General features: G+C 45.3%; 3 protein-coding genes across 4 annotated transcripts; 1 reads left to right on the top strand and 2 right to left on the bottom strand.

Annotated features, from left to right (window-relative positions):
* Positions 1-3,353: 3,353 nt before the first annotated feature.
* LOC124327653 (proteoglycan 4-like) lies at positions 3,354-6,011 on the bottom strand. Its single transcript, XM_046786676.1, has 3 exons — positions 5,219-6,011; positions 4,623-5,138; positions 3,354-4,139 (listed from the first exon to the last, which is right to left on the bottom strand). Exons 1-3 carry the CDS (start codon positions 6,009-6,011, stop codon positions 3,760-3,762), a joined length of 1,689 nt encoding a protein of 562 aa, XP_046642632.1. The 3' UTR covers positions 3,354-3,759.
* LOC124327572 (serine/threonine-protein kinase WNK2-like) lies at positions 5,184-10,375 on the bottom strand. Its single transcript, XM_046786577.1, has 5 exons — positions 10,330-10,375; positions 9,819-10,282; positions 7,315-8,154; positions 6,706-7,251; positions 5,184-6,534 (listed from the first exon to the last, which is right to left on the bottom strand). The coding sequence occupies exons 1-5, from the start codon at positions 10,373-10,375 to the stop codon at positions 6,058-6,060; spliced, it is 2,373 nt and encodes a 790-aa protein (XP_046642533.1). The 3' UTR covers positions 5,184-6,057.
* A 1,329-nt stretch (positions 10,376-11,704) lies between these two features.
* On the top strand, positions 11,705-14,535 carry LOC124343477 (endoribonuclease Dcr-1-like). 2 transcript variants are annotated; one of them, XM_046796803.1, is made up of 8 exons: positions 11,705-12,299; positions 12,584-12,776; positions 12,835-13,024; positions 13,081-13,307; positions 13,364-13,532; positions 13,583-13,655; positions 13,716-14,231; positions 14,431-14,535. In XM_046796803.1, exons 2-7 carry the CDS (start codon positions 12,723-12,725, stop codon positions 13,990-13,992), a joined length of 990 nt encoding a protein of 329 aa, XP_046652759.1. In that variant the 5' UTR covers positions 11,705-12,299; positions 12,584-12,722; the 3' UTR covers positions 13,993-14,231; positions 14,431-14,535. The 2 variants fall into 2 exon arrangements, 1 of the variants encoding a protein (XP_046652759.1); XR_006919270.1 differs by lacking the exon at positions 11,705-12,299 and having other exon boundaries at positions 12,321-12,776; positions 13,392-13,655.
* Positions 14,536-15,197: the final 662 nt, after the last annotated feature.

Here is a 15,197-nt window from a genome sequence, read left to right as displayed (position 1 = left end):
CGCCATTCGTCACCAGAGGAATGGTTTTTCGTTCCAAGCGATCGAAGACAATCCGGCTGACGACTGCACGAGAGCACTCACTCCAAATGACTTTAAACCTGACTGCCGATTGCTGAACGGCCCACCACTGTCGAAAATCTGCACCTCAGCTACGAGTAGCAACTTGTTCCAGAAGTATGAAGATCCTGAGTGCCTCCCAGTTTATACCGTAGGTCAGCTGAATGTTTCACCTCCATCTCCGCAGTGCTCACATCCAATAGTGTCAAAACTTATTGCAAATTGCCACAATGATCTTGCTTATCTGAAGCGCACAGTGGCTCAGTCTTTTCGTGGAGATCTACAATGCAATGAGACTCTTACATCTGCTGAAATGAAAGAGGCCTTAAGAATCTCCCTGATTGTTGCGGCTGAGGAAGCCTTTTCAAATGAGATCAAGGCTCTAAGGCAGGGGAAGAAAATACCGCGTGATTCGACTCTTCGTAACGTTAATTCTTACAAAGATACAGTTTTGAGCATGCTGATCTTCCCGAGAGAACGAAACATCCGATCATCCTGGCTCCAGACCATCCTCTAACTGCGCCGATAATCGCCGAAGCTCATGTCGATGCCCATCACACTGGTGTGGAACACACACTGCCACTTGCCATCATAAGGACCAAATATTATCTACCCAAAGGCAGAAGATCAATTAGACGAGCAATTACCCGCTGTGAAAAATGTAGACGAAATCGCTCTCGTCCGAGTCCTCCAATCATGGCCAACCTACCAAGGGAAAGACTAAAGCCGTACGTCCGTCCATTCTCAACCAGCGGCCTGGATCTGTTTGGCCCATTTAACGTTGTCATCGGTTGCTGCGTCGAAAAACGCTGGGTTCTCATCGCAACCTGTTTTTCAACACGCGCTATTCACTTGGAGATCGTCTATTCATTATCTAGCGATTCCTGTTTGATGGTGGTTAGAAGATTCGTGGCGGACCGCGGACATCCGGCAACTATCTACTCTGACAATGGTACCAATTTAGATGCCACAGAAAAGGAACTAAATGAAGGAATGAAGAATCTCAATTCAAAGTTGGTCACGGACGAAATGATTGACAGAGGGATAAGTTGGGAATTTTCTCCCCCATACGGCTCCCATTTTGGCGGGAATTGGGAAAGACTTGTGGCATCCTGCAAAAGGTCCCTGCGAGCCGTTCTTGAAGAACGTTCTGTGAAAGATGAGGCTCTACTCACGAGCCGAACTCTAACTACTCGCGACCCCGTCATGAAAGAGGTCGCTTCTCATCTAAACACTCGTCCGATCACTCGTGTGTCAACTGATCCATCGGAGCCGGAGCCTTTAACCCCTAATCACTTCATCCTGGGATGCCACCACCCCCACGTTCCCCCAAATGTCGAAACGGAGTTTGACGGTTTATCTAGGCGTCGATCGAGACAAGCTCAATTCATCATTGTTCGATTTAGGAGAAGATTGATGCGCGAATATGTCCCGGAATTGATTGAAAGAAAGAAATGGCAAAATCCTACGAGACCGATTCGCGTTGGTGACAAGGTCCTCATCTTGGATGAAAATACACGGCGCGGTCAATGGATAGTCGGCACCGTGTCGAAACTTTTCCCTGGTGATGGTGGCGTTGTGCGGCGCGCATCTGTTAAAACCGATAAATCCGAATTGATTCGCCCTGTAATAAAACTTTGTCTAATCTCAGATCCCTAGGTAATCGAATCGGTCGGCCGGACTGTGGCGCTCTCGCACCAACTTGGCATCTGGCATCTGGCAACACCTGACAGGAGTGAGGGAGGCGTGTGCAGTGAAGAAGACGACGCCACTGATACTTCAAAATTGTAACATTCGTGTCAACTAAATTTATGTACAATTGATGCCTTTTCCAAGCTGAATAAATAGCCGATAGAGTCAAAACTTCACATGTTGGGTTTCCCTGACAAGTATCCCAGTAGAACGATAATATGAATTCTTTTGTGTGAACACGAAAATAAATACATGATTTTTAAATCAAATGGAAAAATCATATTCAATTGCAAAATACCGCCGCAAGTAATTGTAATAGGGCTCTTTCACATCTGTTTTATTTAGCCGATTTATCTGGCAACGCAGCATGGCTCTAGACTTATTTGAGGGAAGAACGGGGAGAAGAGGGAGAATGGGACGAGTGGGAGGGCGTACGAAAAAAAAGGGGACCCACGTTTCCTCTTCTCCCCCATTCGTCCCATTCTCCCTCTTCTCCCCGTTCTTCCCTCAAATAAGTCTAGAGCCATGCTGCGTTGCCAGATAAATCGGCTAAATAAAACAGATGTGAAAGAGCCCTATAGAAAAATAAAGGCACCAACGATAATATTTAAAACGCGAACGAACGGGCGAGAGAGAGAGAAAATAAACACAAAGAAACGCACAATATTTTATAGTTTTATATGTAGCAAATAAAAAATAAGGGGAAGAAAAATATCTCGGGCCAGGAAGTAGTAAGACAAGGAAAAGGATTGTACATAGAAAAGCCGGAAGCGCGTCAAATATTTTCCTCGGGATTATTATTTTTTAAATGTTTCGGGAAACGAAAGAAAATCTGTGTTTCATTTCACTGTTTTGTGTGTGTTCAAAACATTAGTCATATTTGTGATACTGAAATCGACAAATCATGCGAAAACCAATTTTTAAAAAAGAAAGGTAGAGTTAAAACAAGAAAACATTTTGGGGATAAAATCATTTCCTTATATCATTTGCTAAAAATGGGGGATTAGAGCAAAATTAAAATTGAAAAAAAAATGTTTATTTTTTTTTTGGTTTGCATTGGTTTAATAATCCGATTGGGGGGAGGGCGAAAATTCGATTTTTCCTCATTTTCATACAACTGTGACGAGAGAAATTAAAGGAAGTCATCCCCTTTAAGAAGAATAAAAAAGGGAATTTTAGTCTTTTTTAAATGTATAATATAATCAAAATAATGTTTTGTGTGGATCGTTTGATTCATTCAAAAGAGGCGAAGGCCAATAATAACGAAGTGGAAAAAGAAATTCAAGATACTCCATCACACACGGTGGTAGTAGTAGTTTGGGGATTATTACGAACGATATAGTCATATGGGGGGGGGGAGAAAATCGAACGGACATTTTTTTGGGAGGTTTTCCGTTTCGTCTTTTGTTTTATCCTGTCACACACACAAAAATTATCCCACGTGAAAAAAATCTCTTCTTTCCTCTCTTTCTCTCTTCTCTGTCTCTGTTATTTTCGTTTTGATATCACAGCAATGACTGGCACCGCGCGCAAACACTCGCACACACACACAAAACACAAAAAGAGGGAAAAAAAACCACTCACAAAATATTCAAAAAACGGAAAGGACGAAGAAAAAAAAGGAAAAACCCAAATAAGATTTTAAAGTATGTTTTTTAAAAAATAGATTGGAATTTCGAACGGAAAAAGAGAGAAGCGAAAAAGAATAGAAGAATCAAATCATTGGTAATCAACACCCAGTGCTGTACGTGAATCGATAAACACAAACGGAGAGAGAAAAATAAGCAAAAAGGGGGAGACTACGGACAAGCCATTTTCAGTTTAATGTGAAAAAGAAATGAATAATTAATTATCTTTAAATCCCTTATTTCAATTTTTTTAAAAATCGTTGTCGGGTGGGCGAAATTTCTGGCTCCATCTTTTTCTCTCTCTCCATTGTCTATCGTGAAAAATGTATGTCTGTCGTCTGCATTTAGGGTGAAGAAGATCTACTGTCTTTAGAGTTGAGTCTTAGCGGTGGGGAACGCATGGGGCTGCAGGCCGGAGTGTTATTAAAATTGAATCCGGCCATTGTCGTAGAAGAGGACGAGACGGCTGCTGATACGCTGGCAGCCAGGAGCACTGGCACCGGCGGTGGGGAACCGACGACGAGGGAGTTTGGTTGAATCGTTGAATGATGATCGGGTGGCTGGAAGCTCTGCCCAGGTGGTTGAATCCGCTTTGCTGTTGCGCAGCCATGGTGCAATTGCAACTAGCCGCCCCCGCCGGCGAAGAAACAAACGACGGATGAATGGGAGAGAAAATGGACTGTTGGCCGTAGAGAGTCGACACAGAGCTCATGGGCGGAACAGGAGACATGACACCACCAAAAGGCCAGCCGAAGCTCAGTCCTGTCAAGCACAATCGAAGCTAGACTGCCTTTCCTTAACAACTCTTCGCACACCTCCTCACTTAAACACAAATCAACTTAAATTTAAATCAATAGAACTAGAGACAGAAACCGCATACAATCAAAATAAAGCCAAGTGGGACAAGATAAGAGGGTTGTTGGCGGTTTAAGCGTGTGGTATTTTGCATTGGTGTTACTACTATATGACAACTAACCGAAATTAATGCCCGAGCAGGAAAAATAAAGTTTTAAACCAAATGAAACATGGGAAAATGACTCAATTCAAAATGTAAAAGAAGTAATCAAATATTAATTTCACCCATCTTTTTTGTTTTGGAAAAATGAAATTGTTTTCCCCCGTCAAAGAAGCAACAAACCGGATCGGGTTCTAAAACGATCCATCAACACGGTTTTCTTTGGTCTCATCTATACCGCGATTAAGGGAATTTTTTTAAGGATCAGATTGGTGGTGTAGTAAAGATACCAGCAGTTTGAGTCAGTGAATGGTGTTGTTGCTGCTGCTGCTGCTGTTGTTGCAGATTGGCGACAGCGCCGCCATTGGCGCCGGCTCTCAGCTGATTCAACGTCGGCGCTTTCTCGACACCTTCTCCAACGGCTTTCTTGCTCTTCTCGGCTCCAGGTTTGCTGCCCAAATCCTGGACTAGACGCAACAGATCGTCCGTAAACGTCTTTGTCTGGCGGGTCGGCGTTCCGGGTGATGATCCGGGCGTCGCGTTGGTGACCGGGCCAGCAGCCCCACCAGCTGTGGCTGGAATGGGAACACCACGCCCTTCCGTATGATCTGGACTGGAACGGGCGATTGGAGAAGAAGTCCTAGGACTCTCGGTGGCTTCCTGTCGCTGCAACGCTGGTTGCGGATGTGGATGTGGCTGTTGCGGAGCAGTTGGTTGTTGCTGTTTTCTCCGGGCGTGGAAAGAGGCCAACTCTTCCTCGTGCTTCGATAGCTTTCTTTTCTTGCTCGTGTCGCAGCAATAATTCCCTCAATTCGGGGTCTTTATTGGCATCGTCCGGCAGCATTCCGCTGGGGCAGCAGCTGCTCCCTGTTGCTCGTCAACAAACTGACACAGAAACGAGAGATTCGGCGTCCTCCGGGCGGGGCCGGTGGCGGAAGCGACAACTTGCGTTGCAGCGGTTGCTGGGCAACGATCATCTGAGGCTCCGTTTGACTACTCTTCTGATCCTTTGTGATCGTTGCGGTGGCAATCGCTGGAGCAGCGGTCACAGGAGCGGTGGGTGCGGTGACAGGAGCTACTGGAATCAGCGCTACTGGAACCGTGACTGGAATCCCTTTGAAGGAAGGTTGCGGTTGTTGTTCCGTCGGCGTTTGCGGATGGTCATCCACAACGTCAGGGCCATGACTGGCCGTTGTTTTTGACTGAGCAACGGGATTCGTTGCGGCCGGTGCCGCTGCGGAGGCTTCCGTAGTGGAAGGATTCACTTTATTTTCGTGCTCCTTGGCTTTCAACAAGGCCGGCGGATGACCAGTGCCCTGCGAATGCAATTTCGACAACTCGGAATGCAAGTCGTGAATGTCGATGGTGGAGGGCAAGACTTTGCGCTGTTGTTGTTGGGCTGGCCGGTTGCTCTCGGCCGCCTGATCCACTTGATCGACAACCGTAGGGTAAATCAAATGATCCAGGGAAGGAGTTCTTTCCTTGGTGGATGACGTGGGCGATGGAAGTTGTTGCGTGGCATCCGGCGAATAGCTCTGCTGTTGTTGCTGCTGTTGCATGTGCGAAGCGGCAGCACTGGCGTTATTATTGGCCATGGAAAGGGAAGCCAATTTGTGTTGGAGGTCCATCAAATAAGTGTCCATCGTCGGACAAGCTTGCGGAGTAGGCGGCTGCGACATGGGCAAACTATTATCACCGGCTGTTCTCGATCCGGTCGTGTTGGTTTCACCCAGTCTTGTTAGTTTCACCCAGACAAAGTTTCAGAGGGACAGCGGCCGTACTGACAGATAGATCACCCTGGGCATTGGCGCTGTTTGGAGCACGAGCTGGACTGCTGCATCGGCTGGTGGCGTAGATGCCGTTCGATGTTATGTTGATACTCAGGGCGACAGTCACGAAAGCCGCGCCCAAATCCTTTCCGGCAACATTGGCAGCGTTGCTGGTAGTCGGGACCAGTGTAGGGCCTGACTGAGCGACAGGAACGTTCGGCTCCTGACAGACGACAGGAGGCAATTGGCATCTCTGAATGGGTCCAGCCGGAGGAAAAAATTCGGGAGGTGACATCATAGACGGGATGGATGTCGCCGCTGGCGGAGTTAGAAGAGGGGGCTCCAAAACGGTCGAGTGAGTGGATGGTGCCACTTCCAGAACCGGTAAAGGAGCGGAGATTGTCTTGACCAAGAACCTCGAAACTTTGCGCACCTGCGAGACAATCGTAAGGACAAATAAAAATAGTAAATTATTTAAAAAATCCTCAAAGGAACGCGACAAACTGGTCAAAAGTTGTTTTAAAGATTAGACAACGACAAACTACAAAGTAATAAGAGTAAAGCTTTTTGCGATCTATAAAGGCGACGCTAATGAATTAAATACCTTGGGCGTTACTGGCTCATTGGACTCAACAGGCGGAGTAGCACCGTCTACAGTGACAGCTACGCCAGGATTAGAAATACTAAGCGGGGCAAGGTTGTTGGTAGGAGGAACTGTGGATGTTGTTGTTGTTTGGGATTGAATAGTAGTAAGCGCTGCCGAGACAGCTGAGACGGCCGAGTCGCTCGGTCCCGTGTGACATACATCGCTTCCATCTAGACTGGTAGATCTCGAGTGTAAATGGGATCCGACTGGAAACGGGATAGCAGAAGCCACGACCAGAACGGCAACTGGAACGGCAACTGGAACGGCAACTGGAATAACAGCCAAGACTGCGGCGGGAACCGATTGAGGAATATCGGCTGTCGATCCTTTCGTCGTGGATTCGACACTTTCGACAGATCCTACGCTGGAAGTAGAAGCAGCAGCAGTAGCCGTCGTGTCTGATCGGTTGGGTGACAATGAATCAGCAGCTGGCTTAGCTGGAGGTAAAGATACCACCGGAAGGACATCCGGATTCTCTCTCAATTGTCGGAGAATATCCTCCACCTGGAACATTAAAGAAATTGAATTAAAACTTTGATTCATATCAAATTTAACAATTAACATTACCTGCTCTATGAAAATTTCCGCATGTTGTTCACTTAGCAATCGATGTTTAATGAGGTTGTTGGCCACGTCAGCCGGAACCGTGTCAGCTTGATCGAATTTGAACGTCACCGTTTCTTGCTTCATCGTTTCCACTTGGCATTCGACCACGGAGCCCTGGACACTCAGCACGGAGAGTCGGGTTCCGCGTTCGGCCGTTTGGCGCCGTTTGTTAGTCAACCGACGACCCAGACGTTTTTCACCCGCCGTTGTCGTCGCGGCCGCTCCCAGTTGTTGCTGACAGAGTCCAGACTGTTTGCGGACTAATTCGGCTGGGGCCGATTGAACGTAGGCCGATTGTTGTTGTTGTTCCACATTCTGTGGCAGCTGGTACGCTGCTGGAACGTACTGATCGATGACCTGATCAGATTGGATGTAAGTTTGCTGCTCAATGTGTTGAATTTGATGAATCGGTTGTTGCTGCTGCTGCTGAATGTAGGCTGTTTGGACGAAAATTTGCTGGGCAACAGGTTGGACGATGCCTGACTGGACGACAAGAGGTTGAGGCAAAGACTGGACAACCGGCTGCTGGATGATGGGTTGTTGAGGAAGATAGGTCGGTTGCTCAGTGACCGACTGTTGCATCGGTTGCTGGATGTATAAGCCAGACTGATCCACCATTTGCTGGGGAACTTGTTGATGAACCATCGATTGCTGGATGTACGCCATTTGATCCTGAGTTTGCTGGATCGGCTGCTGGATCGGCTGCTGGATCTGCTGCTGGATCGGCTGTTGGATCGGCTGTTGAATAACCTGCTGAATAGGTTGCTGGACAACCTGCTGAATAGGCTGCTGGACAACTTGCTATATGACTGGTTGCACCACTTGAGGAGGAGGCTGTTGTACAACAACAGTTGCAGGCTGCTGCTGCTGCTGTTGGGGAACAGGAGGCGGCTGATTCTGACGTATGATCTCCTCGCGTTCGTCACGTTCTTTGACCAACAACTGGACTTGACTCCTGAGTAACTTTGCCAGAGACTCGACCCATAGACTCGACCCCGCGCCTGTCGGCCCCGCCCTCGGCCCCGCCGAATGTCTGTGAATGGGAAACTGACCCCCAAACGGATAAGAATCGGTCTGGCTAGTCAGCAATAAAATAATAATAAAAAAAAAAACTGTACATTCGATACCGTTGTGATTACAACTACGCACACACACAGGGCACAACTCGAGAACGGGCCAATCCCACACACACACAACGAATTGATCCTTTTCCTGGTTATTGACCAATCGATTTCGGCTCCGCTTTCCAGCATCAAATAGGCTCTGCTGCTGTTTATTACCGAGTATATACCTAAGCTCAAAAACAAACCAAGTAGCGTGGGAGGAACGAATGTGGGTGTGTGTGTGTGACGACGACGACAAAAAAAGGAACGAGGACCCCCAGCACGAGATTAAGTCACTCGTGTCGGTCTCTCGTCTGGTTTTGCCGGATCGATTCACGACGAATGCAGACAGAGGGCGACACATGAAAAAATAAAACCTTTTTCCACTTTTCTCTACTTATTTTGGTCAAAATTTCGCTGTCGGGCTTTCAAAGGGGAGAGAGCCATGCAACCAAGAAAAAACTGATGACATGGCGCAAGTAAAAACGAGTTTGTCCCGGTTCTATCCCGGGATACGGCGAGTTAAAAAGAATTAAATTCGGAAAACGGTATTCTTTTACAGTGAGACCGGGCTGGAAGTGAGTGGAATATAGTTGGAACGGACTAGAGAGCCAAGGCCGACCTTGGGGATAGAACGAGGAAAAGAGAGAGAGAAAAGAAACGAAGGAAGAAGAACTCTAACAGGGCCTTCAGGAGTTCTTTTAACGCCACAGCAATTATATTAGAGAGCCCTAGCAGAAGACGCCAACAACCTACAAAAATGTCTGGGTTTTTTCTTTCTCCTATCGACGTCTATCGAGTTCAAAAATATTTCCAAGAGGAGAGACCATCATGTCTTTGCAGACGTCTAGTAAAAAGCTTGAAGCGCTCCCGACAGTCTGCCTAACCCACAAAAATAACTAATTTTCAAATGAAAATAGACAACGAGAGATGGTTTTGTTTCGTTGCGATCGGGGAAAAGAAATCCGAAGGGCATCGCGGTGCACAACCAAGGCCGCTAGACGCTGGTAGTAGACACTAAAAAAAACGTGAACCAACCCTTTGGTCCACGTCATAACGAGACGACGACCGAACGTCGGATTTTTGGATGAGGAGGAGAAGCCGGAAGTGAGACAACGATTAAAAAAAAAAAAAAAAAAACCGTGATGGATCGTCTATTCTGATACCGTGACAAAGGTCGACAACTTTTTCAAAACGACGTTGCAATGGCCAAAAAAAAGTTTCACGTTACTCGGTTTCGTGTTTCTACATCTCCCTTTTTTCCTTACTACTGGCCAATAAACCTACAATCGATAAACAAAAGCCGGCCAAGTCTAGTTCGTTCGTTCCTTTTCTTTAGTTTTAGTTTAGTTTCTTTTTTACCTGAAGTTCGCACCAGGCGACTGAAACTCCCGTTTGCGTGTCAAGTCCTCGATAGACGGTCTTGAAACTACCGCGGCCAAATTCCTCCTCGAATTTGAGGAAACGCTCGTCCGGCGATGTGGCCACCGCCTGTTCTTCGTTCTCTTCGTTGGCGTGTGTCTCGTCACTCTCCTCCTCTTTCTCGTGACCGTTTTCCCGATGACCACCGCCTACTACGGCAGGCAGCGAGTCCGTTTTGGCAATCGTTTCCAGGCTATTCTTCTTGCCTTCTTCTTCTACTTCTTCCTTGACGGCCGGCTGGGGCTGCTGCACAGAGTCCAGCTCAGTTGACTTGGGCTGACTGGGGACTGTTTCAGAGTCCTGATCAATTGACAGTTGTTGGCAGAGCGTCTTGGAAATGGACAGGTTGATCAAGTCTGTGGCCAATTTGCTGCTGCTGGTTGCAGCAACAGCAGCAGTTTCCTCTGCTTTGATTGACGGTGGGGAACCAGACTCTGACACACTGTTTTGCCTCTTGATCTTGTTCGTAATGCCTGGTCTGGGTCTGGCTGCCACATTGTGTGAGGGGATTTTAGAGACTTTGCTATTCACAGCTTTGACTTGACGATTGAGGGCTTCCACACTTTTGGAAGGACCAGTTTTTCCAGAAGTCGTAGAAGGTGGGGGCCAAGACTGCTCCATCCTACCTAGAGGAGTATTGTTGGGTTGGGTGCTGTTGGTAGACCTGGGTGGAACGGAAGCTAGGTGCTCTTTACTGTTGGTCTTACTGGGCGGCCTGGAAGCAGGATTTCTTTTTGCTATGAAGCTGCCACTGCTGCGTGAAGGACTCTGACTGGGACTCCTGCAGCCCAACACCAATTTAGGGCTGGGCTCGTCAAACTGGCAGTGAGTCTGGAAGATGGTTCTGATGGTGTTGTTCATCTGACAACTTTGGTTGCCCAATATCTCCCTGAGCCCCTTCTCAGACTCCTCTCTTGCCTTGGTAGCTATCCGATTGGGCATGATAGCTTTAGTTCTCGACATGGTGATGGCACTCTTCACAGGCTGCTACCTTCTCACTGTGTACTAAATCAAGAAAAAGGACACACAATGATTGTTATAGCTTGGTTTTAAATTCGAGGTCGTTCTGCATAGTTTCTTATTACGTTGCTAGTGGCGGGGGAAGGAAGTGGGCAGAATTCCACGGAAACGTCAAAACACAAACAAAATGTTTCACCATGAAGGAGGAAAGGAGGAGGCGCTACTCGCATAAGGCCCTGCAAAGAAAAGTGTCGCTATGCTGTTATTGCCGTTGGCAGTAAATTAGTTCTCAATTTCTCACTAGGTGCGGAAGGGTAGCCTTACATGTTGAAATTTAGATGTCGGTTGCCATCGTTACGCAAGTTTAGTCTGCTGTCAGCCAAAAACAGAAAGCATTTCAAACGTGAAAATGTATTGTTGTGTTTTAGGATGTAGAACAGGATATAAGCCGACCAAAAAATATCCCAATCCTTTAAAACATTGTGTTTTTACCTTCCCTAAAGACGTGGAATTGAGGGCAAAATGGATTGCTACTAACAAACTAAACAAACAAATGAGCGATGATTTGTGCGAAGCGGTTCACACCAAAAAAAACATGCTCATTCAAAACTTTCAAAATTGTAGACCCTCAATTACCTTGTTTATTACTAGTCTACCACCTGAGAAAATAAATTTTTAGTTTGTTTGAACTCGCGCGTTTATTAGCATCACAATAAAAAGTACATGGAAGGCTACCCTTCCGCACCTAGTGACAAAAAAGGGAATCAATCTTTTGCCAACGGCAATAATAGCATAGACACTTTTCAGCCGAAGTGGGCCCTCCTCCATTCCTCATTCATGGTTTCAGTAACGAACGGAAGCACAATCATACCACCGCCTCCGTGGATTACGGCGTCCAAACTGTAACTTGAAATGTCTCCAACTGGTCCATTTATAATTTTATATCAGATTGTGTTTTGTGTGTGTGACGACGGAAAAAATGTATAACAACTCCGCCTCTTTTTTTATTCTCTCTCAAACTTTCTGTCTTGTCTCTCACACACTGCGATTCACGGTGGTGTGATTCTCACAGAGGCAAACAGTCAAGTGCTGCTGTACTCACAAATGCATGGTACACAGAAATTAAATAAAGAATTTTCAGGAAGACAACATAGTAAGTACATCATACCCATCATACCATTTTTCCGTTCGCCAAGGTCGCGAAAATTTTTCGACCAATGGTAGGGCTCCGCATAAAATTTTTCGGCCAATCACAGTTGGCGACACATCTTGGACAAGTTTGGACAAGTTTGGACAAGTTTGAACAAATTTGGACAAGCGAAGGAACGCCACCAAGCGGAGGTGTCAGGAATACAAAAACCTTGAACGATGAGTCATTCTCGTCCTTGACACGCGTGCAACACGTGCCTAACTACAACAGTGCCACAAAGCTTGCCCCCCCCCTTTACAACGATTCTCCCGGTACGTAGCTATTTAATATTATATTCTATGAATCTGTGTCCATTTGTGCGTGTGTGTGGGTGTGTGTGATGATTTTGACGTTTTTTTTTCTTCCTTCTTTTTTGGGTCCCTATTGATTTGTGGCTTTTCACAGGATGCCTAACCGGTAACAGATAGAATAGAAAGTGGAAAAGGACTTAATCTTAATACTCGCTGTCGGTCCCTTTGTGAAAAGCTTTTAATTTAGAACTTCTTATCCCTATTTGACTTGTTTCCATATTTTTTCTTAATTTTTACTGAAGCAGATTATTTATACATACAAGTATGGCAGAATCCGCCAACAACACCTAACGAATGGACGACACTGAGTCTTCGGGGATCTTTCACATCGTGAACGTGCCGACAACACATTCGATCTAGCCGTCAACTTCTAATTACAACGCCATGTTAGACGAGATCGATCCTCTTTCTACGGACAAATCTCACGTCAACTCTCAGGTCTGTAAAATGATTTTTCGCTGCATAAATAGGATAATGCAACCTTTTTATCCTGTAGGGTACATCGGTTAATTTAAAAAAATCGCAACTAACGAGCTTTTCTTTGACCGCCCTCGAAGAAAGAATCGGCTACGAATTCACGGACAAAACTTTGTTAGGTCGCGCACTGACCCACAGCTCAGCCAATGCAACGAAATGCCCATCTCGAGACGGAGAAAACCTGGAGGTTTTAGGGGATGCATCCTTGGGTATTTTTTAAGCTATGGCTAGAAAAAAACGTTTGCTAATAATATTTAAATTTTAGATACCGTTGTTTTGGATCTTCTTCTGGATCTAAACCCTCGGTATAACCAAGGACAGCTATCTGTCTTGAAGTCGGCCATAACATGCAACGACACGCTAGCTGTTATTGCGGTCAGAACGGGCCTACATTTGTTACTGCAACATCGGCTCCCAGCAAAACAAGTAAAAGAACTCGAAAGTTTTGTGGACCATCAGAACAAAAACCATCATTTATTCTCGCACGAAAAAGTAAGTAATTCAGCTTAAATATAAAAAAATAATAAATCTAACAAATTTTATTTTAGGAACTCGTCGTTATCTCTTCATCTGAAGGAGACCGAGCCTTTGAGATTGACTATCCGAAAGTTTACGCCGATGCGTTTGAGTCTCTCATTGGCGCGTTGCGTATAGATTGCGATCGAGAAGACAAGGTCATCAGACAAGTTGTCTTAAACCTCATGGGCTTCGTGATAGGTAGTAGATTTAAAACTAATTTATTGAACTTTTAATAATTTTTTTAATAGTCAAATTCCACACAAACATTCCCGTCTGCCCACTACAACGTGTGAATCAAAATAGAATCAAGCCCGAATTCAAGTAAAAAAAAATTTTAATAAAAAAAAAAATGTGAGCTAACTTTTCAAACTTTTTTTTTAGGGAAGAAAAGAACCTTCCAGACGGAACTGTCAACGTCACATTGGAAGTAAAGAATTTTCAATCCTTCCACGGTTCCGGACCATCATTGAAGTCAGCCAAGACTGCTGCAGCAAAGCTTGCTATAACGACGATGCCTTGGTGTCCAACCCAAAACCAAGCACAAGGGAGAAAACACAAGCGAACTAAAAGTGACCCCTTATATGGGCAGCTTTTAGAGAAGGGGCTGGGCACGGAACACGGAGCGTGCCATCCTAATTATATTGATCGGCTTAAATAAAAGTTGCCGCTTTAAATTTTATCCTGATAGGCTCTGCCGTTACTGCACACGACAAAAAAACATGGATTCCTTATCTCCCCCACGACCAATTACTGCTGCGGAATACATCGAGAAGATGTTAGGCTACCGATTTACAGACGAGAGTTGGTTGCATATGGCAATTCAACAACCGACGGCCAATGTAAGAAACGCAGCCAAGGAGGCAGGGAAGTTGGAGCTGATTGGCGATCGTGCTCTTGGTAATGTTTCGTAAGAGGTTAATTAGTTTTTCAGTGTATTATCTAGTGAGTAGGTTGAGACCGAAGCGGCTGTTAGCAAAGCGCAACAGCCGCTTTGCTCACTCACTCAACTCACCAGATAATACAATGAAAACCGTCTATGGGTGGATAAAATTAAATTTCAATTGCTTATTTTTTTGTCTTTTTTTTTTATTTTTAGACTTGATTATAGTGGATGAATGTGAAACGCGGAAGCCAGAATATGGAGCGAGCCAATTGACTACAGTCAAATCAGCTTTGATCTGCAACAACACCTTAGCGGTCATCGCGATAAGAAAAAATTCGCATCTAGTAATGCAGCAGAAATTGACCTCTTGCCAAGAAACGATCTTACAGGCCTTTGTGGATCAGCTAATTGAAAATAGACACATTTTCAGTCATCAAAAGGTATCCATCCATCCAGCACAAAATATCAGTCTTAATCAACTATTTATTTTTCAGGGTGTAAGAATGATTCCATCTCCGAAGGGTAATTTGCAATGGGAAATGGATTACCCAAAAGTATTTGCTGATTTATTCGAGGCAATTCTTGGTGCCGTATACAAGGATTCGGGAAAGGACCTTGAAAAGACTCGCAAAGTTGTCCTTGACGCGATGGAGGAAACCATTTGTAAGAAATTTTAATAAATAAGTTTTAATAATATAATTATTTTGATTTTTTATAGCGATTTTTCTGCAAAATTACCCCCATATGCCCGTTAAGGAGGGTAACTGATATCAACCCCCAAGCAGTTTTCCGGTAAAAAATGAAAATAACCTAACCTAACCCATACGTGAACCTAACTGCTTCACTTTGATTTTTTTTAGGCAACAATCTCCACCTCCCGGATGGGAGCGCTCACGTCACACTTGAAGTGAGTCATGCAACGCCCCTCCGCCCCGCACAATCATTTGAAGCTGCGGGGACAAACATTTAGGCGGCCAAGA

The sequence above is a fragment of the Daphnia pulicaria genome, chromosome 1, assembly GCF_021234035.1.
Source record: "Daphnia pulicaria isolate SC F1-1A chromosome 1, SC_F0-13Bv2, whole genome shotgun sequence".
Lineage (NCBI taxonomy): Eukaryota > Metazoa > Arthropoda > Branchiopoda > Diplostraca > Daphniidae > Daphnia > Daphnia pulicaria.
The sequence above is the reverse complement of the archived record's forward strand: the minus strand, read 5'-3'. Positions and strand labels throughout refer to the sequence as shown.